Source organism: Macrobrachium nipponense, chromosome 13, assembly GCF_015104395.2.
Source record: "Macrobrachium nipponense isolate FS-2020 chromosome 13, ASM1510439v2, whole genome shotgun sequence".
Classification (NCBI taxonomy): Eukaryota; Metazoa; Arthropoda; class Malacostraca; order Decapoda; family Palaemonidae; genus Macrobrachium; species Macrobrachium nipponense.
This window is the reverse complement of record NC_087206.1, coordinates 33,989,404-34,015,622: the sequence shown is the minus strand read 5'-3', so window position 1 is coordinate 34,015,622 and position 26,219 is coordinate 33,989,404. Positions and strand designations below refer to the sequence as shown.

At 36.3% G+C, this 26,219-nt stretch overlaps 1 protein-coding gene across 4 annotated transcripts in view; it reads right to left on the bottom strand.

Moving 5' to 3' along the window:
- LOC135225731 (syntaxin-7-like) overlaps window positions 1-26,219 on the bottom strand; it is a 96,198-nt gene that overhangs the window by 12,718 nt on the left and 57,261 nt on the right. For all 4 annotated transcript variants that reach the window (XM_064265112.1, XM_064265115.1, XM_064265114.1 and 1 more), the window contains exons 5-7: window positions 23,165-23,261; window positions 16,838-16,980; window positions 16,342-16,497 (exon numbers count right to left, since the gene is read on the bottom strand). In XM_064265112.1, coding sequence (XP_064121182.1) covers window positions 16,342-16,497; window positions 16,838-16,980; window positions 23,165-23,261 — 396 coding nt within the window. The remainder of the gene's footprint in view (window positions 1-16,341; window positions 16,498-16,837; window positions 16,981-23,164; window positions 23,262-26,219) is intronic.

Here is a 26,219-nt window from a genome sequence, read left to right as displayed (position 1 = left end):
ATAAATATAATAATTAATAATAATTTAATAATGATAATAATAATAATAATTCCCATGACAAAAGTACTACAGAAGATGGATGCCGGGTACCAACTCAAGAAAAGAGGCAACAGAATCAACCATCTGATGTTCATGGACGACATCAAGCTGTATGGTAAGAACATCAAGGAAATAGATACCCTAATCCAGACTGTAAGGATTGTATCTGGGGACATCAGGATGGAGTTTGGAATAGAAAAATGTGCCTTAGTCAACATACAAAAGGTAAAGTAACGAGAACTGAAGGGATAAAGCTACCAGATGGGAGCAACATCAAACACATAGATGAGACAGGATACAAATACCTGGGAATAATGGAAGGAGGGGATATAAAACACCAAGAGATGAAGGACACGATCAGGAAAGAATATATGCAGAGACTCAAGGCGATACTCAAGTCAAAACTCAACGCCGGAAATATGATCAAAGCCATAAACACATGGGCAGTGCCAGTAATCAGATACACCGCAGGAATAGTGGAATGGACGAAGGCAGAACTCCGCAGCATAGATCAGAAAACCAGGAAACATATGACAATACACAAAGCACTACACCCAAGAGCAAATACGGACAGACTATACATAACACGAAAGGAAGGAGGGAGAGGACTACTAAGTATAGAGGACTGCGTCAACATCGAAAACAGAGCACTGGGGCAATATCTGAAAACCAGTGAAGACGAGTGGCTAAAGAGTGCATGGGAAGAAGGACTAATAAAAGTAGACGAAGACCCAGAAATATACAGAGACAGGAGAATGACAGACAGAACAGAGGACTGGCACAACAAACCAATGCACGGACAATACATGAGACAGACTAAAGAACTAGCCAGCGATGACACATGGCAATGGCTACAGAGGGGAGAGCTAAAGAAGGAAACTGAAGGAATGATAACAGCGGCACAAGATCAGGCCCTAAGAACCAGATATGTTCAAAATACGATAGATGGAAATAACATCTCTCCCATATGTAGGAAGTGCAATACGAAAAATGAAACCAAAAACCACAGAGCAAGCGAATGCCCGGCACTTGCACAGAACCAGTACAAAAAGAGGCATGATTCAGTGGCAAAAGCCCTCCACTGGAGCCTGTGCAAGAAACATCAGCTACCTTGCAGTAATAAGTGGTACGAGCACCAACCTGAGGGAGTGATATAAAACGATCAGGTAAAGATCCTCTGGGACTATGGTATCAGGACGGATAGGGTGATACGTGCAAACAGACCAGATGTGACGTTGATTGACAAAGTCAAGAAGAAAGTATCACTCATTGATGTCGCAATACCATGGGACACCAGAGTGAAGAGAAGAGAGGGAAAAAATGGATAAGTATCAAGATCTGAAAATAGAAATAAGAAAAGGATATGGGATATGCCAGTGGAAATCGTACCCATAATCATAGGAGCACTAGGCACGATCCCAAGATCCCTGAAAATGAATCTAGAAAAACTAGAGGCTGAAGAAGCTACAGGCCTCATGCAGAAGTGTGTGATCCTAGAAACGGCACACATAGTAAGAAAAGTGATGGACTCCTAAGGAGGCTAGGATTGCAACCCGGAACCCCACACTATAAATACCACCCAGTCGAATTGGAGGACTGTGATAGAGCAAAAAAAAAAAATAATAATGATACTAATATTGTTGAATAAAATGGCAGAATTCAGCAAATTAATCTTATATATTATCTTTTCTAATTTTCTTATTACTCGCTTTTCTGGCTCAGCGATACTTCGCAATAATTGTCCAATATTCATATTGGGATAATGCTGAAAGTGGTATTTTATTTAGAACAGGATTTATTAAAACTGTTATTATCAGTATACTGGTATTATCAGAATACTGTCACCAACGATGACCCCTCCTTGACCTGGACCAGAGGAACACCTTTCCATACACCAGTATTCTGATAATACCAGTATACGTATACTGATAATACCAGTTTTAATAAATCCTGTTCTAAATAAAACACCACTTTCAGCATTATCCCAATATGAATATTGGCCAATTATTGTGAAGTATCGCTGAGCCAGAAAAGCGAGTAATAAGAAAATTAGAAAAGATAATATAGAAGATTAATTTGCTGAATTCTGCTATTTTATTCAACAATATTATTATCATTATTATTATTATTATCATCTTATTATTATTATTATTATTATTATTAATATTTGAAAATATTAATAACATAAATATGTAGCATAAAAATTCTCTCATCTCAGTAAGAGGGAGAGAGAAAGTGTAGTTGGGCTGACTTAAGAGTGAAATGGAAAGGTTATTTTATTTCTTTGAAATACTATCACTTACAAATTTTTTAATTACAGTTATATTATTAGTACTATTATTTAATCTTAATATTATTTGAAAATATTAATAAACATACTTGTACCATACAAATTCTCTCATCTCAGTGTGAGAGAGAGAGAGAGAGAGAGAGAGAGAGAGAGAGAGAGAGAGAGAGAGAGAGAGAGAGAGAGAGAGAGAATTATTATTTTTGTTATTTAATGTTATTCAATTTACACATACAAGCTTGAAAGCAGGGTTTCTCGAGGATTCAAAAAAGTTACGTTTGCGTTCGCATGCCTGAAAAACTTGCATATGATAATTACTTAGGTTCCAATGAAAAGTTGATTCTACTATTGTGAATTCACGCAACTCAAATCGAGTAAGATTGAAGTATTACTGTATGTTGTTAGAACACATAATACTGTGATGATATTTTAATAATGCGAGTTACTGTTAAGAAACGGCAACATAACATTTACCAAGCTTGAACATTTTTTCAGTAAGAGTGATTGGTCATTAAGTAGACTAATGATGACCATCATTATTCCAAAGTTTGGCAGGTGAAGAAAGGTAACCAGTGAGCTGTCTCATTTTAGAGCAAGCAATATCTGATCTTTGATCTAGAAATCTAACTTATCTGACCTACCTTCCAAGTATGTCCTCATTGATATATGAGCAGGATTGTAACACTTATTAAAGTTGTTACACAGTTAAATACAACTGAATGTATGATACAGCATACAAACAGAGGTACTGCATAGTATTAGATTTTCTGAAGGTTTTTGGGTCTTCAGATTAGTTATGCTGTAGTACCACATGTTCCCTTGGTTTTATACAATCTTCTTTTGCTAAGATGTTAAGTTTTCACACAGAGCACATCTGCAGGCTTTGAACTACACACACTAGCATTCACAACTGTTTTCCATGCATTCTTGTTCTTGCCATATATTACCAGGCCTTCCTTTTTTATCTCTTTTGTGCTGTCTATTCAGTACTTTCTTTCCTCCTTCTACCTTACTATACTCCTTTTTCACCAACCTGTCATTGTCTTATCCATTCTAAATGAACAAGTCATCCTGAATATACTAATTTATTTTTTCACCTACACTAAACATTTCATCGTTTCTATTTATTTCCACAATTAGCAACCTTTGCTACTAAAGAAACATATACTATGATTATATAGTTCATCTCAACTAATATTGGTTATGAAAAGATGATGTTATTACAAATGCTGTTTTACCTACAGTATCCTTAGAAATTCAAAATAAACGAAATAACAAAGCTTACTCTGTATATTGTATCATGTATTTCTTACATAACCTAAAAGGGAAACCATTGTTTTTTTTTGTTTCACAGCCAATCACAAACAACCAACAACAACAATATGATAACTGTACAATAATTATTGTACATAATTATCATTAAAAATACTCATAGTAACATGAGTCTTGAAATGCAGAAAGAAATCCACAGTTATGTATATTGTATGTACATATATTTAAAAGATAAATCTGAATAAAAAAAACTTTTGGAAAACTGTTCGACTCCCCTTTTCAATCTCAGGATTGAAAAGAGGAATCGAACAGCTTCCCAAAAGCTTTCTGTACAGATTTATCTTTAAATATATGTACCTACATATGCATAACTGTGGATTTGTTTCTCCACAATTATCACTCAATGACTGAACTACTCTAAACAGTTTCCATTATCACATACTGGAAATATGAATACAGTATTCACGGGGGATGGGTACCAGACCCCCAAAGAATAGCTAAAATCCGTGAGTACTTAAAACAACCTAAAAATGCTTAGAACTGCCTATTTTGATAGTCAAAACTCAAAACCCTCTAAAAATGCCTATACCAAAGTTTTTTAATAGTTTTACCACAAAAAGTGCATTTAGTCATGAAAATTATATGAAAATACAATAATTTGTGCATATTTCTCGGTGAAAAATACCTTAAATAGGGGAATTTTATGTGAATAATGGGTATATACAGTCCACAGAAAAACCTGTGAATGAAATGTTATCACCCACTGCATTAATTGTAAATTTTGATACACTAGACTAATTAATGTATTATATTTACTGTAACAATATTATGGCTTTGCTATATTTCTTATACCATTTAATGTTATTTTCATATGATTTTAGCACTTCTTCAGACCCCTGTATTAAATACCATGCATAGCACCTCATACAACACCATTATCTCACTCAAAGACCTCACCTACGTATACACCTTATAAACCGCTGTAAACAACCCCACAACATCATACATACATTTACACTGTACAATAAGTTGTTCATTAGTTAAAAAATGTTCTGTCTTCTTAATAGTCAATTTATGCATATTACTGTAATCATAGAGAATGACAAGAACAAACAAAAGAAAATTACATGTATGAAGCATTTTTCTGTACTGATGGGTGTCACCAATGTACTCAATGGACTGGCTAAGAGAACAAGCTATTTTCCACCAGAACAGCATTATGCTTATCAGCAATAGCACTAAGAATATGTTCTTAAAGCTTTGCAATAGTTATTAAAGACAAATTCAATAAACATAAGACACCACAAATACTGTAACAAACATGCAAGTACACAGAAGTCTGAATTGGCTGCAAAGAACTGACACAACCAAAAGGCCGAAAGTTGGAACTAAAATGTCTTGTATAACAATACTATTTCATAAATTTTGAAGATTTTAAATGATTTTATTCTGCGTGCATGATACATTAATGGGCAAGTATATTATTTTGAATATTTTAACATTTGTTTTTATGTAATCTGGCACCTTTCAACTGATTATTGTAGTTTTTACTGCTGTTGACTGAACACTGGTACTACATATAACTACACAGTATATATAGCTAAATGTTATGCAAATAAGATAGTATTTCAAATGTTTTTAGGTTTGTAAATAATTTCAATCTGCTAACCTCATCAGTACAGTACCTTTATAGTATTAAATATTTTAAAATTTTCTATGCTACTTGGCACTTTTAGTCCCCTCCTACTCAAAAGGAAATTCTTAGCTACACCCTTGATCACAACCTATAGTTTCACAGTTAATAAGCACTGCTTGGATTAGAAGCCCAATTTACCAATGAACTTAAAACTAAACACCTTAGATGGATAAAGGACACTTGCTCTTTTTCCTCCAATCTGGTCAATTTGCTTGTGGCAGTTGTCAACAGGTTATCAGAGAGCAAAGAAGGAAGAAGTGATAAAATTACATAAGATCAACTGAGGTCCAGTCATTATTATGATTCTCTGAACTGCTTAAGTTAGCCTAACATGGCAAAGGAAGATTTACAGAACAAAGTATAGGGAAGAAGCAATAACTAAAGAGGTCCATAAAAAACAAATGTTGCTAATCAATATCCACCTCTTACCCCTCCTCTTTTTAAATGCTTCATGCTAATTACTATTTAGATTCAGATTATTCTAGATTGTTCAACCCTTTACATACAGTATAGGATATCATGCATGACTACATATACATTTCATCAAGAAAAGGGCATAAATGATTGATGGTCAATTTCTATGAAAATGAATAACAACTAAATCTATTTCAAAACATTAAATGCAAGTATTAAATCTTGTATCCCTCAACTTGACTATGGTTGGATGAAGATACATAAAATCTAAATACCAATGCCATCTAACTTCATGCTTGTTTGTTTACTAACACTCCAGCATTTAATACTCCTAATTTTTTATCACTAAAATTGAATTATTCACATAGATTCATTACTTTTACAATAGCATTTTAAGTGTTTCAAGAAAAAAAAACAGAAAAAACAAGAGAAGGAACTGGTCCTATGGGTAGGTTAATGCAAGTTCCTATGGTTTCCTCAAGTCAACATTGGTTGACTGCATCACTTAATGTGTGACTGACATAGCTGCAAAATAACAAGAGTTAAGAGTTGACCATCTCCGTTGAAAGTCTTGGGTTTGAATAAAAGTTAGTTTTCCATTACTATAACTCGTTTTTGTTCATTACAAACTCATTACTTTCACAGTGGCCTAAACAGCAACTCAGGAGGGAGAAAACCAAGTTGCTGTTAACCTCACTTAATAAAAAAAAAATATGGAAGAAACAGTGGAGCAACTGGAGTAAAAATTTCAGGTCCTAACCACCAGATTTTATATTACCCCTACTGTTAGATTTAGGTGTGTTTGACCATAGAGATACTATGGCTTTAGTATGCCATGAAGGAAGGTTAATATGAAGGATATAGATCCCAATTACAAACTGATATGGAGTGGATATCTCAATCATAAAAAGAAGGAAAATTGAGTGCTATACATAGCCAGCAAATTGTAGCATGCAGTTTAGACTATGTATATTTTTCTTCTAAAACTGGCCAATAGAGACTATCGGGAAACATCAATTCTAGCCTTGGCCTAAGCTGGTACAAATACATGAAAATGTCTCAGCCTTAGCTGTAGATGGCACTTGGGGTAGAATATTGATGAATATTCATGTTTGGTGTTCTGGGTGACTAAGGTTGAGTAATGGAAATGTTGGCTTCCATACTTTCTTTGGCCTTACCCAGGGTTTACAATAAGCTTAAATTCTGTTGTATATATTAAGGCCTAAGCACCTACTCCTAACATGGTAGTACTCTGAATACCTAGTTTCCTTATATAACATACTCCCTTCTAGAACTGGTTCCCTTTTAATAATGAGAAAAATTCCATTAACAATGCAAAACAAAGAAAAGTACATTTCTTTCACCTCCTTGAAAACATGCAAATCTGAACCTTTCTAATTAATACATACACATCTAATCACATAAACACTATCTTAGATATAACCTACCTCGAGAGGGAACATCACCTCTTGATGAAATGATAAATTTTATTATCCTATATATGTTACTGATGCTATTAGCATTAATATTAATTATCTCACTTGGCTGTCTACGGCATGAAACAAGTGTGGCTCCTGTGAATATAATTTATGACTTCTGTGAGTATGATTTGAGTGATATTAGCTGTATGAAGAGTGAGGAGCTGTCTCTAAAAAGGGACTCAGTAACTTTCTTTCAAGAAGAAATTGTGCTCTGTTATTAATATGATCTTTTTGAAGCTTGCTTTTTACTTAGCAGGATTTGTTACTTCGTGGAAGAAGCAGACCACCAACCTGTCCATTAGGTTGAGGTGCCACTGTATTAAACTTAACCCTTAGTGGACGGATACCCTCATATGAATAGCATTACCAGGTTTTGGGTGGTGGATGGATTCACTCATGGTGAGTCAATATTATGTGCCATTGATTTGAAGGAATCAGGCGGGAAGTTTCCATTACTTCTATATCCCAAAAATTCACTAATGGCAACTTTTAGACTGGCTAAAATAAAGAAGCAAGCTGCTCATGAGCTTGTTGTAATCTTAACTTCAAGGGATGTTGTACTGCCTCTTGCTCTCACGACATCATTTTGTAAATTTCTCATAAATATACACAAGGGTTGCTGTTGGTTTTAGTTCTTATCTTTTATGATAGTATGTCAGTTACAATTGTAATTTTGTAATGAAAAGTGCAAAGAAACATTACAAAAGACATGTATACAGTGGGCCCCACGTATTTGTGTTCTGCGGATTCGCAGATTTCTCTCTGGAACATATCCCACATTATTCGCAGTATTTTTCTGAGGAATATCCACAAATTCTTGGTTTTTTTTTTTCAATTTCATCCTAAAATGCACTTTTTGTAATAAAAATATTTAAAAAACCAGGTATACAAATTTTTAGTGGAGTTTTCTTGAGTTTTAACTAACAAAATAGGCCATTTTAAGCATTTTTATAAGGGTTCCAACTATTCACGGGCTCTAACTATTTGCAGGGGGTCTGGTACAGTCCCCCGCGAATATGTGGACCACTGTAATCCAAAAAAGTTACTGCATCTTTGATCTCAGGAAATTTACGTAAATATTTTAAAACAAATATACCCAGAATTTGTAACTGATTTTAGTTCTTCTCTGTTTTGATACTGTATGAGCTGTAACTATAATTTTATAAAATAACAAATTTATTTATTGGCAAAAAACATACCATATATAACTCGGTAAAATTTACGATAATCTTGTAATATGTAGAGGTCCCACAGAAGGTTGTAAATACAGTTATTTTCAACTTCTCGTAAAGGGTAGGGAAACTTTTTTCCTTACACCTTGTGCATTTGCATATCTTCCTCTTTCCATTGTTGAGTTTTTTCTTAAAGTGGCCAACAACAAAGTTTACCCAGCTTGGGGTGCTGCATGTTAATTTTTTAGCCCGGCTCTTAAGGGTTTAGCAACATAATTTTAAAACTAAGATATATGGTAACCTGCAAAGATAGAAAATTGACAGTTATTGCTAAACACCCACCACAAATGTACAATCTACTCACTTGTTCACGTTCCTCGGTCCCAGTGTATTCCAGCTTTAAGACTCTGAACAACATCACAACATGACTTACAACCCACAAACTCCTATAAGACAGAGAGCTTTCTCCTACCCAACCAAACACCAGTTCTGTGCGTCCTCTTTTGCACATTCTGTTATTGTTTACTTTTCCACCCCATGCCGCTACCATCTTGTATTCTATGTCGTCACATCCTATGACGTCACAACACAATTTAAATACATCAAGACATTTTCTAAAATTAAACACATGTCCCATACATTGAACATTGCCCACATTTCACCAATACAGAAAATAAAAATAAAATAATGCTGACTAAACTGATATATAATCACATTTATCTCTTTCTCCCTCCCCTCCAACCTCTTCCTAACCTAATCCCCTCTAATTTCCTTTATCCTCCAACTCTTTACCCTCCACATAATTTCTAATACTTTCCCCGGAAACCCCTGCTTCAGTTAATACACCAGCTATTTGATCCTTTCCTTTTATCCATCTCACCCCCTTTATTTCCCCAAATTATATTGTTTCCCATATTGCTGCAATATCTATTTTTAATCTCTTACAACTTACACCAGTGCTAGATTGTAATGCAGTCACTAGTTTTACTATCAGTATTAACCGTTTCTAATTTTCTCCCTCCTATTATCTCTTCCCACAAATGTTTCAAATATATCAGTCCTTCTATGGGCTCCCCACACTCAAGAGCTTCTGCTTCATTGGTGGATTCTGGTACTCTGGGATTTTCTGGACTTCTCTTACCCTCTGTCAAGGATATAACATAACCCAATTGAGTATGGCCATCTTCTATATTCCCAAATGAAGCATCTGCATAGACTTCCCAATAAATCTTTTCTTCTTCCAACTCATTTATTGTAACTTCTCCCATTATGTTCTTAGTTTTTTCACAATTAATAATAAGCTTTTTCATATCTTGAGTCGTTCCTCCTTTAAAAGCTTTACTTAATTCACTAACATCGTATGATACTTCTGGCATGGTATGTTGCGATACCCAATTCAACTGTCCTACCACTGATCTATACTCTGTTAACTCCTTTTGTCCTAACACTCTATTACCAATAAATCTTCTATATGAATTATAGGGGCAGAAAAGTGGCAGTATATAAATTCTTATAGAATTTATATACTGCCACTGATTAAGACAAAATCTATTTCCTATATGTACTTAAAACTTTTACTTTCTTGTTCTCCTACTTGCAATTTCCCTTTCAATTTCCCAATGGTTTCCTTTAAAAATCCTTTAGTTCCTCTGTAGCAAAAATCATCTACATGTGTAAACAAAATGCCATTATATTTATTGTCTTTTCTCCACAAGAATATATTAAGTTCCAGTCTACTTCTCTCACCTTAATCTCCCCCACTACTTTTACAACCTTACAATATCATGCTTTTGCTGCATCATTGAGCCCATAAACAGTTTTCTTCAATTTCCATAATCCACTCCAACCACCTTCCCTAGTGGCTCTAAATATACACATTACTTCTCTGTATTTCATCAGTTTGTAAATATGCCATTCTAATGTCTAATGTATAACAATTCCAATCTTTCAGTTTTATTACTGTTAAACAAAATTTTTAAATTTCAGCATTGCATGTAGGAGCATCTTTTTCCAATTCAGCCATCTCTCCTTCAAAACCTCTAGCTACCAATCTTACTTTACATTATCATTTTCCCCCCTTTTACCTTTTCAGTTACTATCCATCTTGTAGATATAGCTTTCTGTCCAAGGTCATTTACCTTCTCATGTACAGTAGTGCCTCAGGTTATGAAACTAATCCGTTCCGATGCAGCCTTCGTAACCTGATTTTTTTGTATCTAGAACTACGTTTTACATGTAAATTACCTAATTCGTTCCAAGCCCTACAAAAACACCACAGTAAATTTTATAATAGAGCTAAATTGACCAATAAAGAATGAAATAAATCATTCAATACCTAACCTAACCGTGACTGTACCTGTAAATAAAGTGTATTAATGTACAGGGTACAAGAAATACTGTACGTACATGTACGTAAGTATGTAGTAAAATGTGGAACCTTACCTTTCGAGGGAGGCAATCTCCGAAAGTGGCAACAGAGGAAGAGGACAAATGGCAGAAAACATGAACACTTAACCTTACAAAACACATTAAAAAATGGCAGAAAACATTAACACTAAACTTTACGAAACACATTAACAAATGGCAGAAAACATTCACACTTCTTGATTATCTCCACCTTTGTCTCCATAGAAAGCATCCTCTTCTTTCCATGAACTTCAGCAACATTCTTGAATCCATGGCTAATAACCTAAGTAATTAAGTTCACACACAACACAATAAAGTACCTTACAGTACAACGAAAGCGAAATCACTAACACGAATTTACGTTAACAAACAAAATCTATGTGAACGAACAAATTCCAGGTGTTTACGATAACGCAGCCACAAAAAATGGTCAAGGAACGCCTTTACACAGAGGCATGATGGGACAGATGCCGACCAATAGGAGAGCAGGATCTTACGGCAGTGACTAGCATCAGGAACCAATGGGAGAGCGGAAGGAAGGTGGCGAGTCTACTGAGTTGGCGGCGCGCAAGTTTTAAAATTGTTCTCGTCGGCCCGGGAGAATCTCAGACTTTACAGTAATACACCCTTTCGTAACCTGAATTATTTTCGTAAAGAAGCTAAAAAAAAATCTTCGTCTTTGCCTTCGTAACCTGGATTTTGCTTACGTAGGGACTTTCGTACATAGGGGTATGACTGTAACTTGTTTTCTCTCCAACTTTTTAGTTCCTTTTCTTTAGTTTCAATTACACTTCTACTTTCAAATCCTAGCGACACCTCTGCTTCATCTTCAGTTTTTTCTACATGACTATAGTAATCCCATCCCTTGTCACCTGACTGCAAGCCTTGTACACTGTATGAATCAGCCCAAGATTTGGTTGATCTTTTTCCTGCAAGACTTAATAGTACAGTGGGCCCCCCCGTATTCGCGTTCTCCGGATTCGCGGACTCACACATTCGCGGATTTCTCTCGGGAACGTTTCCCCGCATTATTCGCGGAAAATTTGTGCATTCACGTTATTTTTCTACGAGAAATATCCACAATTTCCTGGGTTTTTTTTATCAATTTCATCATAAAATGCACTTTTTGTGATAAAACTTTAAAAAAAACCAAGTATGAAAATTTTTAGTGGTTTTTCTTGAATTTTAACTAACAAAATAGGCTGTTTTTAGCGTTTTTATAGGGGTTCCAAACATTCGCGGGTTCTAACTATTCACGGGGGGGTCTGGTACGCATCCCCCGCGAATACGGGGGGACCACTGTATAGTCCATTCTTCTACTTGTCCTGTATCATTGTTTATAGCTCTAACTCTATTTCCATTTTTGCATTTGAGTATCTCTTCTATTAACTTACTTTTCCTATCATCTTCCATTGCTTCCTCTACTACATCTCTTTCTATAGCCTCTTCTGTGTCTGCATTCCTTCTCAAGCCTATTATTATCTTCTTTCCTTCCCGCCTATCTACATTCCCTTCATTTGGGGCATAGGATCTACCTTTCACAATATGTGATTTATCTATTTTAGGTATCTTTTCTGTTTCTGGTGATAGTCTTTGAATCCTAGTAACGAGCATTCTAGCTACTTCTCTTAAAGAATCCCCATGTTTAACCAGTACTGTTTTGCCTGATACTTCCACTACCTGAGCCAGTCCTCTCCATTTATTTTAATTTTCTCTCTTGTAGAATCCCTCATCTCCCACTCTCACTACTGCTTCTTCAAATTTATGTTCTCTGACATTTTTATTTAAAGTAATTCTTTTTTTTTTTACAACTCATTTTGATAAACACTTTTCTGCCCTTAAGTATTGCATTCAGTGTGTCCCTTACTACTAATATACTCTCTTCCATACCTTTCTCTTTGCTAGCAGGACTTGAACTCTCTTCTCCCATTAAATTAGGCAAGGAAGTTTTTTTTTCCAAATACTAATTGGTTAGGAGAGAAACCTCTATTATTTAATAAGCAGTTTCTAGCACTCAGTACCCATCTTAATGCTATGGACCAATCCACTTCCTCATCCTCCATCACCTTTCTAAAACTTTCTTTGATTATGCTTAAGGTCTTTTCACATAATCCGTTGCTGCATGGAGATTCCAATGCTGTGGATAATACTTTAATATTCCATCTTTCTGCCACCCTCCTTACTTTTTAGTCTTGAAATTCTCCCCCATGTTCTGACAATATTTTGGAAGGCACTCCAAATATAGCAAACCAACCATCAAAAAGTGTCTTTATGATAGTTTCTTGTTTCTTGTCTTTCATCCGAAAAGCCTGACAATACCTCGTTGCCATATCTACCATTACCAAGAACTTTCTCTCTTCTATCTCTCCCACATCCATTCCTACAACTTCATTAAATTTTCTACAACAAGAAAATCCTACTATATACTGGTCTAGCTGGGTTTCTTTTGTATTTTTTACATACTTTTATTTCCTCCTTTTCTTTCTTTATCAAACCATCACTCCAATGTACTTCCTCTGTTGGCTTCCATATTTTATCTCTAATTGTGCCTTTACTTTCCCTCAGACTCTTTCTTTCCAACCCTCCAGTAATAATTCTTCTTCTACCTTCCTGCTTATTAGTACAGGCAGTCCCTGGCTTACGACGGGTTCGGCTTACGATGTTCTGAGGTTACAGCACTTTTCAATTATATTTATCAGAAATTATTAGGTTTACGACACATGTTCCAGGGTTATGACGCTTGCAACGCTGATCTGGCAGAAGAAATATGGCTCCAAAAATGCAAAATAATCAATATTTGAAGTTTTTTTTTTATGAAAAATGCAATAAGAATGCAATTTACATAGTTTTTAATGCATCCAAAGTATTTAAAGAAAGGTTTTCTTAGGATTTTTGACGATGTTCCGGCTTACGACAATTTTCGACTTACAGCGCGTCTCAAGAATGGAACCACTGTCGTAACCTGGGGACTGCCTGTATTGGTAACCTTAAGTGACCTTATTTGCCTTCTCTTAACTTTACCTTCATTTCCCCTAAGACTTCTATTATAGCACAATTTTCTTTCAAATTTATGGTCATACCCATTTTGCTCATGGTTTTCTTACATATTAGCCACGGTATACCACCCTGCAAAATTTCTGTCTTCAAATAAAACTTTTTCTTTTCAATATCACTATTACTTCCATTACTTCTTTGGACCTATATAATGACTCGCCAAAATATGACAAATTTTCCAAGATATTTTTATTTTTCTTAGATACAAACCTGAGGTCTTAACAATAGGATAGGTTAATTTCTAGCGCCTAGCTGGATCTGGTTAAATCGCAGATGAAAGCAAGTAATCTTGTGAGATCTGGCGACGCATGTGTATATCGGATGAGAAGCAGTCAGGAACCACGCGCCCACGACACAGCATTCAGTCTTTTTCTAACCGCCTGGTAGAGAGTTGTGGTTAAACTCTGTCCTAGCATCCTTCATTCTCCTCAACTCTTCCTGACTCAAACCCATGGTAATGTGTACTAGTTACAATTCCCCGCAAACTGCCAATTTACATCTTGTCTAAAATTGCATAACCTCTTCCCAAAATTCTTCCTCTATATTCCTAACTTCTATGTAGATGCCTTCTTCTTCTGGCCCAGTTTCAGTTTTCTGCTTATTTTCTTCTTGTTTTGCTTATTTTCTTCTTCTTGTTTTGTTTCAGTGTTCTTCCTATTTTGAAAATTCTGAGGACAATCCTTAGCCAAATGCCATTCCGATTTGCATATTGCACATAATATTACTTTCTGTTCTTTATTTATAGGATTTCTTCCACCCCTATCTTGGTTCCATTTTCCACGATACCTCTAGTTTTCCCCATCTCCCTCAGAATTCGCATTGGCTTCTGACCCCCACCATTCCCATTCCTCTTTATTCCCTAATCTCTCAAATATTCTTTTCATTATTTGTGACACTGTTTTATATTCCAACTTTCCTTGACCACAAACTGCTAATACCATTTGTTTTGTTTTTTTCTGTGAGATTTGCTTGTGCTATTACATGGGAACCCTTAGCTTCTCCTTCAAGTATGCTTTTTTCCAACGCTCTGTTACACTTTGATTCTGCCTTTTCATATCTAATTAAAAAATCTGTCATCTTTTCACTAGATTCTCTTCATATTTTAAAATAGTTTTTCATTTAAATGTTATTCTCCATTAGCATATCTTTTGGATAAACTTCATCTAGTTTGGACTGAATTATCTTGAATCCTCTTTACCCTAAAGTTCGTCTCTATCTATTCCTTCCATTACTACTAGGGTTTTCCCTTTTAAGCTCATTATCTCTATCCCTGGTTATTTCATTTCTTCTCCACACACCACTAGCAAATCTTCGACTTGTCCTCTCCACCCTTTGTACTCCTCTTGTATCCCACTAAATCTTGGCTAATCACTTCTCCATCTTATCTCCCTCTGTTCACTATCTGATCCGACCGACTTTAATCGACCATGCCACTGCTATCAGTTTGAATATTTTTCTAGCCCAGTATAATTCAGCTTAAGACTTAAGACTTGAATAACACAACATATGACTTACAACCAACAAACTCCTATACGACAGAGAGCTCCTTCCTACCCTACCAAACACCAGTTCCGTGCGTCCTCTTCTGTACGCTCTGTTATTGTTTACTTTTCCACCCCATGCTGCTGCCATCTTGTATTCTATGACATGACATCCTATGACATGACAATACAACTTAAATATGTACATAAGGACATTTTCTAAAATCAAACACGTTTCCCATACATTGAACACCACATTTCACCAATGCAGAAAATAAAAATAAAATAACACTAACTAAACTGATTTATAATCAGATGTCAGTAGCTACATTAGCTACATAACTGCAACCAAAAACATGACAAATGGCAATGACATTTATAAAAATAATAAAAATGGGCGATGAGGTGAAAAATGGCAATCCTTCACAAAAGCCTATATCTAGGAAGGACACATGAAATAAGGCAGCTAACCACTATACGTATACCTGGGGATCACAGGTACATGGGCTATGTTCCCATAGAAGACATTCCTCATTCCTGTCATTTCTTCTATGGAAGTGTCTGGGAATTTTCATGTGCAATGCATAAAAGACTACATAATGTAACGAAAAAATATGTTTTATTGAAAAAAAGAAGAGGATAACTCTCCTTTTTATTCCGAAGAAGACAAATAAACAAATAAAGCCTCTCCTCTCAATATATCCAAGTGGACAAATAAACAAATTCTCTCAATATATCCAAGAACACCATGTACAAAAACAAAGCTTGGCATATTAAAAAGAGCAGAAAAATGTCAATATGGTCCAACATATGATTTCAAAAGATAATTATAAACTCTAAAAATAAGTTGTGTAGATATAGGTAACATAATGTAATGATCCACAATGGTTCAAAATTAGCATAAGTACAAGAACACCAAATGGTGCTGTTTCAAAAAATAAAACAATACAACAATCAAACAAGCATGACCCCATATAGCAAGCAGACACAAAACAACACAAATGTAAAATTATAAATAAATTGCAAAAAATTAAAATACCTGATACTGCCTAGCCTGGGTAAGTTGAGTTGAGGCCTGCGAAACATGCACTTGAGCCGATTCTACATTTGCCTCAATTGAATCAATAACTTCTCCTTGTTCGTGCACCATGGTAGCTAAATCCTTGAAAATTTGGTTCACATCCATAATATCAGACTGGAAAAACAAATCAACTTCAGTTGTTACCTTTCCTCTCCATAAATCCTGAAGCTAGAGCACACTGTGCAGTAAATACTGACAGGTATCATGATTTTCTAAGAAACCAATTCACTGTCAAATTCATATTCATCAAGTAAAGTCATCTCATTAAACTAATTTATAATTATAATCATAAGTGTTAAAGGTCACAAATGTGAGTTTTATATTCTTTATTCCAAATGAATGACAAATTTCTATGTAAAAGATAAACACTTTAAATCTCCTTCAGTAATGTATATATGAACTGTCACTCAGTGCTGTGTAATTGAACTTGCCATTTTCAACAATGAACAGTTACCTCTAACTGTCGAATTTGCCTCTCTCTCTCTTGTAGGTCTTGAAGCTCCTGCTCCTGTTCCATCTGAATCTGCATCTGTGACTGTGTTGAAGGAGCTTTGTTTTCATCCAGATCAAGGAGGGCACCTCCCTGCCCAGGCCCATCTAGAAAAAGAGGACAAACAGTACTAACACATATATAAAATCATGCAAAGGCTCAATTAACACAGAATATACTGCAGTTTCTTTAGTATGTACAAAAAACTTTAGGTATTTAACCCACGAACGGCGGCGCGTCGCTAAAATCGACGCTTTATGTGCTACTAAAATGCGATCGTCGATTTCAGCGATGCTTTAATTTCAAATCACGCGGGCAAGAACAGGTGGTGTTGGAGGCGGGGTTTTATGATGTCATAAGGGTAAGTAAACCATTCAGAACACAGATAAGAAACAGTGTTGCCACAATGCCTCAATTTTTTAAATGAGATGATAATACGCTTGCGCAACTTTTGGTCAGTTTCCGCGGTTTTTTTCTTTGCATGACGGCGGCCGTGAAATTTACTTTTTTATGTGATTTATTGATATAATTACATAATAATGGCGAATGAAAGAAGTGATAGTGATTGGTCACTTAGTGACAATGATTTTGACATAAGTCAGGGTTCTGAAAGTGATAGCGTAAGTGAGGAATATGATGTTGAAAGTGATAGTGATACTGATATCGGTGATTATGATCATGCATCCGTCTGGACACGAGCCTACCCGCCGGAAGACATTAGTTCCGGCACGAAATTAGTTTTTACAGAAAGACATACAGGACCAATTAGTGTACATAGTGTATATATGTAAATAAGGTTAGTAAAAGTTCTATATACTTTCATTAGGGCACTTAGTAATAGAAATGTTGATAGTGCTGTAACAACTAATTGCAAGAGGACGATTCTCTTTTGAAACTCGGTGTGAGATGGTTTCGTTAAATGTCTAATACCTGTTGAGCTACTAGTTATATATGCCTGAATTTTTTTCTCCAACTTCTAAGATAAATTTAGCTCTTGTTCATTTATGAAATGATGAAAAAGCATGACCTGTATAAGTGTTTGGTCGACAGAAAGTTGAAAATGAAAAAGGATAAAAAAAAATTTCCTTTACATTTCACAATATATATATGTTCTCTTTGCAAAAAAAAAAAAAATTTTTTATTGCCGTATAATTGCCATTTTCTGGCGATTCCAATGGTATATAAAACATTACTATTCTTATGAAAATAATCTGATAAGGAAATTTCCGAAGAGAAAAAAAAAAATTAGTGAAATAGGCGTCGCATTTTAGCAGCATACGCGCCGCCGCTCGTGGGTTAACCTACAGCAAGCTCAATCATTCATGGTATACTTCAAAACACCACAAGTTAAGTACATCTTATTTTAGCTAGACCACTGAGCTGATTAACAGCTCTCCTAGGGCTGGCCCAAAGGATGAGATATTTTTATGTGGTAAGGAACCAATTGGTTACCTAGCAACAGGACCTACAGCTTATTGTGGGATCTGAACCACATTATAACGAGAAATGAATTTCTAATCACTAGCAACAAATTCCTCTGATACCACATTGGCAGAGCGGGGAATCGAACTCGGACTACCGAATAGGTAGGAGAGCACGTAAACCACTTGTCCAACGAAGAACTTCAAAACACCACAAAATACTTTAAATCCAACAGACATTTTATGAGTTTTTCAATACATAAATAAGCACTTCAAGTTATGTACTTTGATATATAAATAATTTCTAAACAGAAATCTTTAAAAATAAAAACATTTTGGCCATAAAATTTCAGAGGAAGGATACTGGCAAAAGGGATCCTTAGCAAGCACACAGAAACAGTAGAGTATCAAACTTCTTTGTAACATTTCTTCAGTCCCTGGCTGTGCTTAATAATGTATATGATCCCTTTCCCCTCTCCAAATTTATTTTGCTCTAATCCTTGTCAGTACAGAACAAACCCTTTAGTCAACCACAAAACTTCTAGAAATCTGATCACATGGTCAAATATACTTAACTATGGTAACACTAACAACTCTCAAAAGGTGGGTCTATAATTTTGTTTTAAATAAAATAAAAAATTTAGCAATAAATACTGAAGAAGCTGAAGGCTAAGTATCCATAGGAAGAGAGCAAAGGGGAGGATTATGAGTATGGGAAAGAAAGGAGGGCAGCTCAGGGTCGAAGTAATATAGAAGGGAACTTTGTTACTAACTCTTAAACAGCATAAGGCATTCAGAAGGAGGCAACTCTTTATGGGGTCTTTAGTAGTACACATACATGCTTAGTCTCAGTATACTGTATAGGACACATAAATGGATATTGGCAGTATATATAACAAAACAAAGACAAGTAGATTTGTTTCATCACAGGTTACTCATTTGGTCTTGAATGTTTCTAAACACTTTTTTTTTCATATTTTATCATTATGCTAAATTCATTGTGAAATTTCCTTTTTTATGTGGATTGTTATTGCTTTTACATACATACAGTAATATTTTAACTCTCTTTTCTCTTTCTCTTCTTAACATATCAAAGCTCCCTCGTTCAGTCTCAAGTCAGCTGCGCGTGACATCACTGCGGTTACATACTATTTTATACGTCTTTTATGCTAAATTTTATATTAAAATGCTTTATAGTTTTATTTATTTTGTTGAATATGGTTACCGTTAAACTATATATTGTAAATGAAAAAAAATTTAATACAGTTTTTCTTGTAGGACGCAGTAGGCCGTCGAATACAAGTATAAACTAGATAATAAGTCAGTTTGAGGTACGAGCGCTTGTTTGACAGATGATTCAAAATGTTCTCAAAAATTTCGTTAAAAAAAATGGAATATTCGACAAACAAGATACCACTGTAATTACATACAGTCCATATAACAACAGATTCATTACAATTATCATTATTCTCAATATCACTGTATTATTTGACTTCTGAGATAATAACCTAGTGGTTTATGCTGTGACATAGCTAAAGTGTAAGGTTTTCCAGAAAGATACTTATGAGGAAGCCAGAATTTTCCTAAGGAAATAAACCTAGCGAATGACAGTGATTATTTATAAACTTTGTTCTACTTCTGATAACACTGCACTATACGTATACGTATTTGGAATAAGCTGGCAAGACTTTGCTTAGAAAAGGAGTTTTTCAGGGGTGATTCCTGTTATCCGGGATTTTCTGTGGTACGGCAGTGGCCACATCCCAAAGGTGCTCGTTTAAAGAGATCAAACAGTATCTTGAGTCCAAAGCAGATTTTGCTACAGAGTACTCAGACTTCCTTCATCCCTTTTCCAATAAGCCTGCCATTTATTGAACTGAAACAATGAATGGTTCCTCAGGGAGTTACTTTCCATCATCAACTAATAGAAGTGGGATGTTGGTGTCACCAGCACCATTCTGGCAAAGAACAAGTCATCATTGGTGGCAACACAGGCCAGAAGAAAGATCAATCCTACACATAATATTGGTGGTTATTTTCTTCCCAGCTTATGTAATGAAGATGACAGACATGGCTACCAAAGACCTCTCTGACCTGCTGTTCTCCTCAGCCATTTGAAGCCTACAGTCTTTCACCTCAACTTATTCCTTTTTCTGAAGAAGTTGGTCAAGGAACTTTCAGTGGAGCAGATGACTGCAGCAGCTAAAGCACTAATGACCAACCTCAATAATTCAACTTTAAGACATTAGAGACTCCAGGCAAGATAGGTCCTTTTTCCCCTACTCCTTCATAGAAACCCTAGGTAGTTAAACACTTTGCCAACTCCCCAAAAGAAATTTATCTTTCAATTTCTGTCAGGAAAATCCTACAGTGGAATTTCCCAGCCATGAACAGTTCTTAAGCCAGAGGGGCCTTTCTTCAAGAGATTTCAAGACAGGAGCAGAGCCATTGTTAGAGAACATTCTCTGTGTTGGTTAGCTGGAAACGAACACAGACAATATTCCCTACTCTTTGTTGATATGAGTCCTTGTCACACCCTGTGGGTGACTTTGGGAGATTCAAGACCTTGATTAGACGAAGTTGATCAAGATGCAAGAAAATATTCAAGACCTTGGATAAGATGAAGTTTATGATCAAGAAGCAAGAGAATGAGTTAATGGATTTGGGTCACCTGGACTTTATAGTCAGCTTTTGCTCATGAGTTCCATCCTGTTGAACAAGCCCCTGTATTAGATGCCCTTCAAGACTAAGACAGTGGAGTCAGTACACCAATCAATCCGGGGGAACATTTTCATATACTTGGCCCTCTATGATCCTAATGTACTATCAAATAATGATTAACTTTTCACTGAGGAGATAGTAAATTCACTTTGTTTGGAGGGAGAAGATATTTCAGGTCCATGCTATATTTCAGTCTGACAACAGTTACACATGTCTTCACCTGAACTTTAGCACAAGCAGAAGCCTTGGTGCACTGGTCTTGCATGTGGCTTCACACATACCTAAATGACTGGCTGGTAATGGGGGAGATGTAAAATTGTGTAAGCAACAGGGTTATCTATGAAGGCTGCATTTGTATCTGGGGATACACATCAACTGAAAGAAGTCTTCTACGGCACTTCTGGAACCACTGATCTTCCAAACATGCTGAAGCATATTTCATTCATAAGGAAGCTAATTCTATGCAGCCACTTCAGGGTAAGATCCCTGCAGCTGCAGATCTCATAATGTTGGGCAACTATGGCTCTCTCTGATGTTCGTCAGGTCACAACCTCAGAGGAAGCACTAAAGGACTTGCAGTGGTGGAAGGACCCAGGCACCACAGCTAAATCTAGCAGCGTGGTTATTATACACTTACAATTACAATGTTGATACATTCTGTCCATGTTCCACAATAACCCAGGCAGCCTACAACTTCATACCTGAGACCTCAGGAGGCTTTCCTGTCATTCTGAGAAGTTACTTCAGAGATGGATTCAGCTTCCTGGGTAGAACCTCTCTTAAGTTTTCCAGTTTTCCCTGGGCACACTATGAGCTGCTTCAGTAACTGAGTCTTGACTGACAAGATAAAAAAGGCTTGCCTGTTATCCTAAAAATTGAGACATCAGAATACACATGCCAAATGCTGGAATTCCCTGGTTCTGTCATTTGCTAAAGACTTTGACTCCAAACCAAAACTGTCAGTAACTGAATGCACCATTGCTCCTTGTAGTACTCCAACATTGTTGTGTATTACCAATGATTTGGAGGACCTTTTGTTTTCCCAAGTATAAGCCATCCACTACCACTTGAAGAGAAAGGAACTGAGGAGTTGATGACTCCTGACTTTTATCCATGTGCCAGAGGCAGCATTCCAAAAAAATGTGCCCTGAAAGAGACAGGTTACCTCCAAGTTATCAACAGACAAGGCTAGTCAGACAAGAATGACTGTTCAGGAAATCATCGGCCCCCCACTCTCCCTTTACAAGAAACATCAAGATTTCCTCCATTTTAATGGACTAGAGGATTGGATTGTACTCTTTGGGATTGTTAATTGTAGTGAGACAAGTATAACCATCAGCAGGATATGCACTTCAGTCCTCTTCATCTTTTTCACCATTACCCTTCAACATTTCCAATTCATCCACAAAGAATTTAGTTTTCCAGGGTTTGGGACTTATACATCTCATCTGAATGATTGATAAAAGCTTCTCAAGGGATTCCATAACTTAGTGCCCCACTAGACTTACCTGAACCTTGATTCTTGACTCATAGATCTACCAGACCATTTATTAGAAATCTGGACCTATCAACTTCTCAACCTCATCCTAAATTACAATTTGGACTGAAAATGATACAGTGATCTAAGTTTTATTGCATAAACCACTTTTTAATCCAAATCTATTAATCATGTGTAGATTTCCCACTTCCCACCCTCTTGTTCTTGCAGTTTCACAACCAGTTTATACCAACAATATGGAGGATATTACTACATACAGATGGGTCAATGAAGTGCATGTATGAATAGTTCCTCTTAAATTATTCTTCTTCTTCTGTCTACTACACATAAGAAAATGTGTCTGGAAACAAGCGAACCTACAAATGAGACTCAATATAACTGATATTTTTGCAAGAGAAAATGTGTTACAGTATTCTAAAATGACTTACGTACTTTCAATATCTCACCAAGAGCAAGATGAATGTGTATTTACAAACTGATAAACTGAAATGTTACCAATAAAAATTTAATTTATTTGTTTTTGAAAACATGTCCCTGTCAATACTTCTTTAATTGATGGTATAATTAAAGCACAGGATTTTTCTAGACATACACCTAACAAACTAAAATAATATAACATACATGAAAAAAAGAATGACATTAATAGCCTACCAAAGAAATGTGCATCTGAGTCAGCCCGTGCTTTCTTGAGAGCCTCCTTTTCTTTTGATGCTGCCTGTCTCTGAGCAGCTTGGAAGTCATTAAGAGCCTGCAACAAACAATAGTGCCAAAGTCATTAAGCCAGTAACAAAACATAATGCCTAAGTCATTAAGCCTGTAACAAAACATAGTGCCTAAGTCATTAAGCCTGTAACAAAACATAGTGCCTATGTGATAATCTATAATGATGACACAGCTATCTTAGATGATACCAATTCTAAAAATGAAATCCTAACTATGTACTACAATATATAACTTAATAGTATACTACCATGATATATACAGTAAAGAAAAAAATACATCGGTAATCACACAAATATCTTTATGACAGCATATATCCAGAAAAAAATATAAATTTTCATGATAAAATTTATTATTTGGATACTTACCTACTGTTGAAGTTACCTCATATCTCCACGCCAATAGGCGAGTTGGCATTCAAAACAAAAGAAAAAAACGATCACTTGGCTGACCCGGAAGACTGTCTAGTTCACCTGTTTTCCACCACGTGTGTTCAAATGTTTTAACTCTAGTCAGAATTCTTCTTGACGGCCCACTAAATAGGGGGAGGCTGGGTGGGGTCCACTTCAACAGTAGGTAAGTATCCAAATAACAAATTTTATCATGAAAATTTATATTATTTGAGATGAATCTTACCTACTGTTAAAGTTAGCTGATTCCCACATTGAGATAAAGGATGGTGGGTAGTGCAGCTAGACAAATTCCGCTCAGCCAAGCGAGCTAAGAGCTTCTTGTATGAAACTCAAAACATTCTTACTTGATCAGGAATCCTTCCTCGACAATACTGCCGCCAGGAGGTGGATTCCCTTCAGGGTGCAAGGCTCTCATGTGTGTGCAGTCCAGAGCAGCCTTGCGGAGAAAATCACTTCATTTTCAGCCAGGATGAATAGAAGTGGCATGATGGGATCCCTGTGCCTGGGTCCAAAAGCCCCCAAAATTGACAGTCAAATACAAAGTAAATACCTCTGATACAAAAGTATGCTCCTGTACAACAAATGTACCTTCATGCTCCCCAAAAAACCAACACCCAGGATTAAAATAAAGAGCCTAAACGATTGCTCTTTCTTTCGGTTCAGGAAAAGACTTTACCCACTATTACTAGAGGGTTAAGGGCATTAGTTTTCAAATGCAATTTCTACATCTTTAAGATAATGACCAGCAAAAACCGAATTAAAATTCCACTGAGCTGCATTAATTACATCCTCCAGAGACAAATTCTTTAAAAAACTAAAAGAAGTAGCAACTGCTCTTACACTATGTATATTTACTTTCAATAAAGGTGTGATATCTGGGTTTAGTTTTTCATGTGCTGGTCTTATCAAATGCTTCACAAAAAAAGACATTGCATTCTTAGATAAAGGAGTGTTAGGTTTTCTAACACTACAAAATAAATTATTAACTCTGCCCCTCACAAGTTTTAATCTAAATAAATTTTAATAGCTCTAACCGGACAGAGGAGGGTTTCTTCTTCATTCCCAACCAATGAGGTCAAATTTGGAATTCTTACCGTTCTAGGTAGAAGTTTAGCCTTCGACATCATTCTTAGCCCTGAACAAGGGCATAAATGATAAAACAGCATCTCCTCTACAAAAGCCTACCTTATTGGAGAATGCTTGTAACTCACTCTTTTGGCTGTCGCTAGCGCTACCAAAAAGAGTGTCTTCATGGTTAGAAACTTCAAAGCAGCAGATTCCAAAGGTTCAAACGGATCTGCAGATAAGAATTTTAGCACTACAACCAAGTTCCATGAAAGAGATTAATACTGAACTTAGGGGACTTCAATTTCAAACGATCTCAACGCCTCCTTAAAATCTGGATCGTGAATACCTGCGGTGCTGTGCACAAGCCAAAGCAAAGAGCTTTGAATTGGAATATCTTCCCTGCAAAGCGCAGGAACTTCCGAGACTGAGGATTTATCGAAATGTGGAAATAAGCGTCTTGCACGTCCACCAACATCATCCAGTCGTTCTTCTGTATTGCCGCTAGTACTGTGCTGGGTGATTCCATGGAGAATGGGGTTAGATGAATGAACATGTTGAGTCTCGACACATCCAGTACTGGATGCCGCCCTCCAGATGCTTTGGGCACCAGAAAAAGACGGTTGTAAAACCCAGGAGAGTTTCCTGACACCTGCTATATCGCTTTGTTTATTGCTGTTGCAAAGAAGTCCACATTTGGAGCTCCCCATAGACTCCACAGCGACTGGCAGACTTGCAGATGTAAAGACCATTCCATGGGTAGGACTTTTCCCTTCCTGCTCAATTGATCTGCCAAGACATTATTCTTCCCTGGTATGAACTGTGGAACCAATACTATGTTCCTGACTTCTGCCCAAAGAAACAACTTCTCCACTATCAGAAACATTAACTTTGATCTTGATCTTATTCCACCCTGGTTTCTGATGTATGCCAAAGAGGTAGTATTGTCTGAAAATACTGCTATTACCTTTCCTCTGACTATCTGTTCGCACTGAACGAGTGACTTCCATACTGCCAACAGTTCTACATTGTTTATGTGCAACTCCCTCTCTTGCAGTGACCATACCCCGGACATCTGATGGCCTCCCAGGCAAGCTCCCCAGCCTGTCATTGAAGTGTCTGAAAACAAGGTTAGGTCTGGGCTCACTACTCTTAGGGATGACCCTGTTCCCAGTCTTTGACGATCCTTCCACCATGCTAACGTCTCCCAAAGATTTACTGGGACTGAAATTAAATGGGAGTCTGGCAGGGACTTTCTGTCCCAAGATTCTCTCAAGTAGAGTTGAACTGGTCACATCCTGAGCATTGCTAGACTGACAAATCTTTCCAGAGATACCATGTGTCCCAAAAAGACAGCCATTGCCTTAATGGACGCTTCCTTAAGGGCTGAAATTTTCCTAGAAGCAATAAAATTTTTTTTATCTGTTTCTCTGACGGAAAACCCTGAAAACTGCAAGTGTCTATCCTCATCCCTAGATAGAGAATTGTCTGAGTTGGAATCAGAGCAG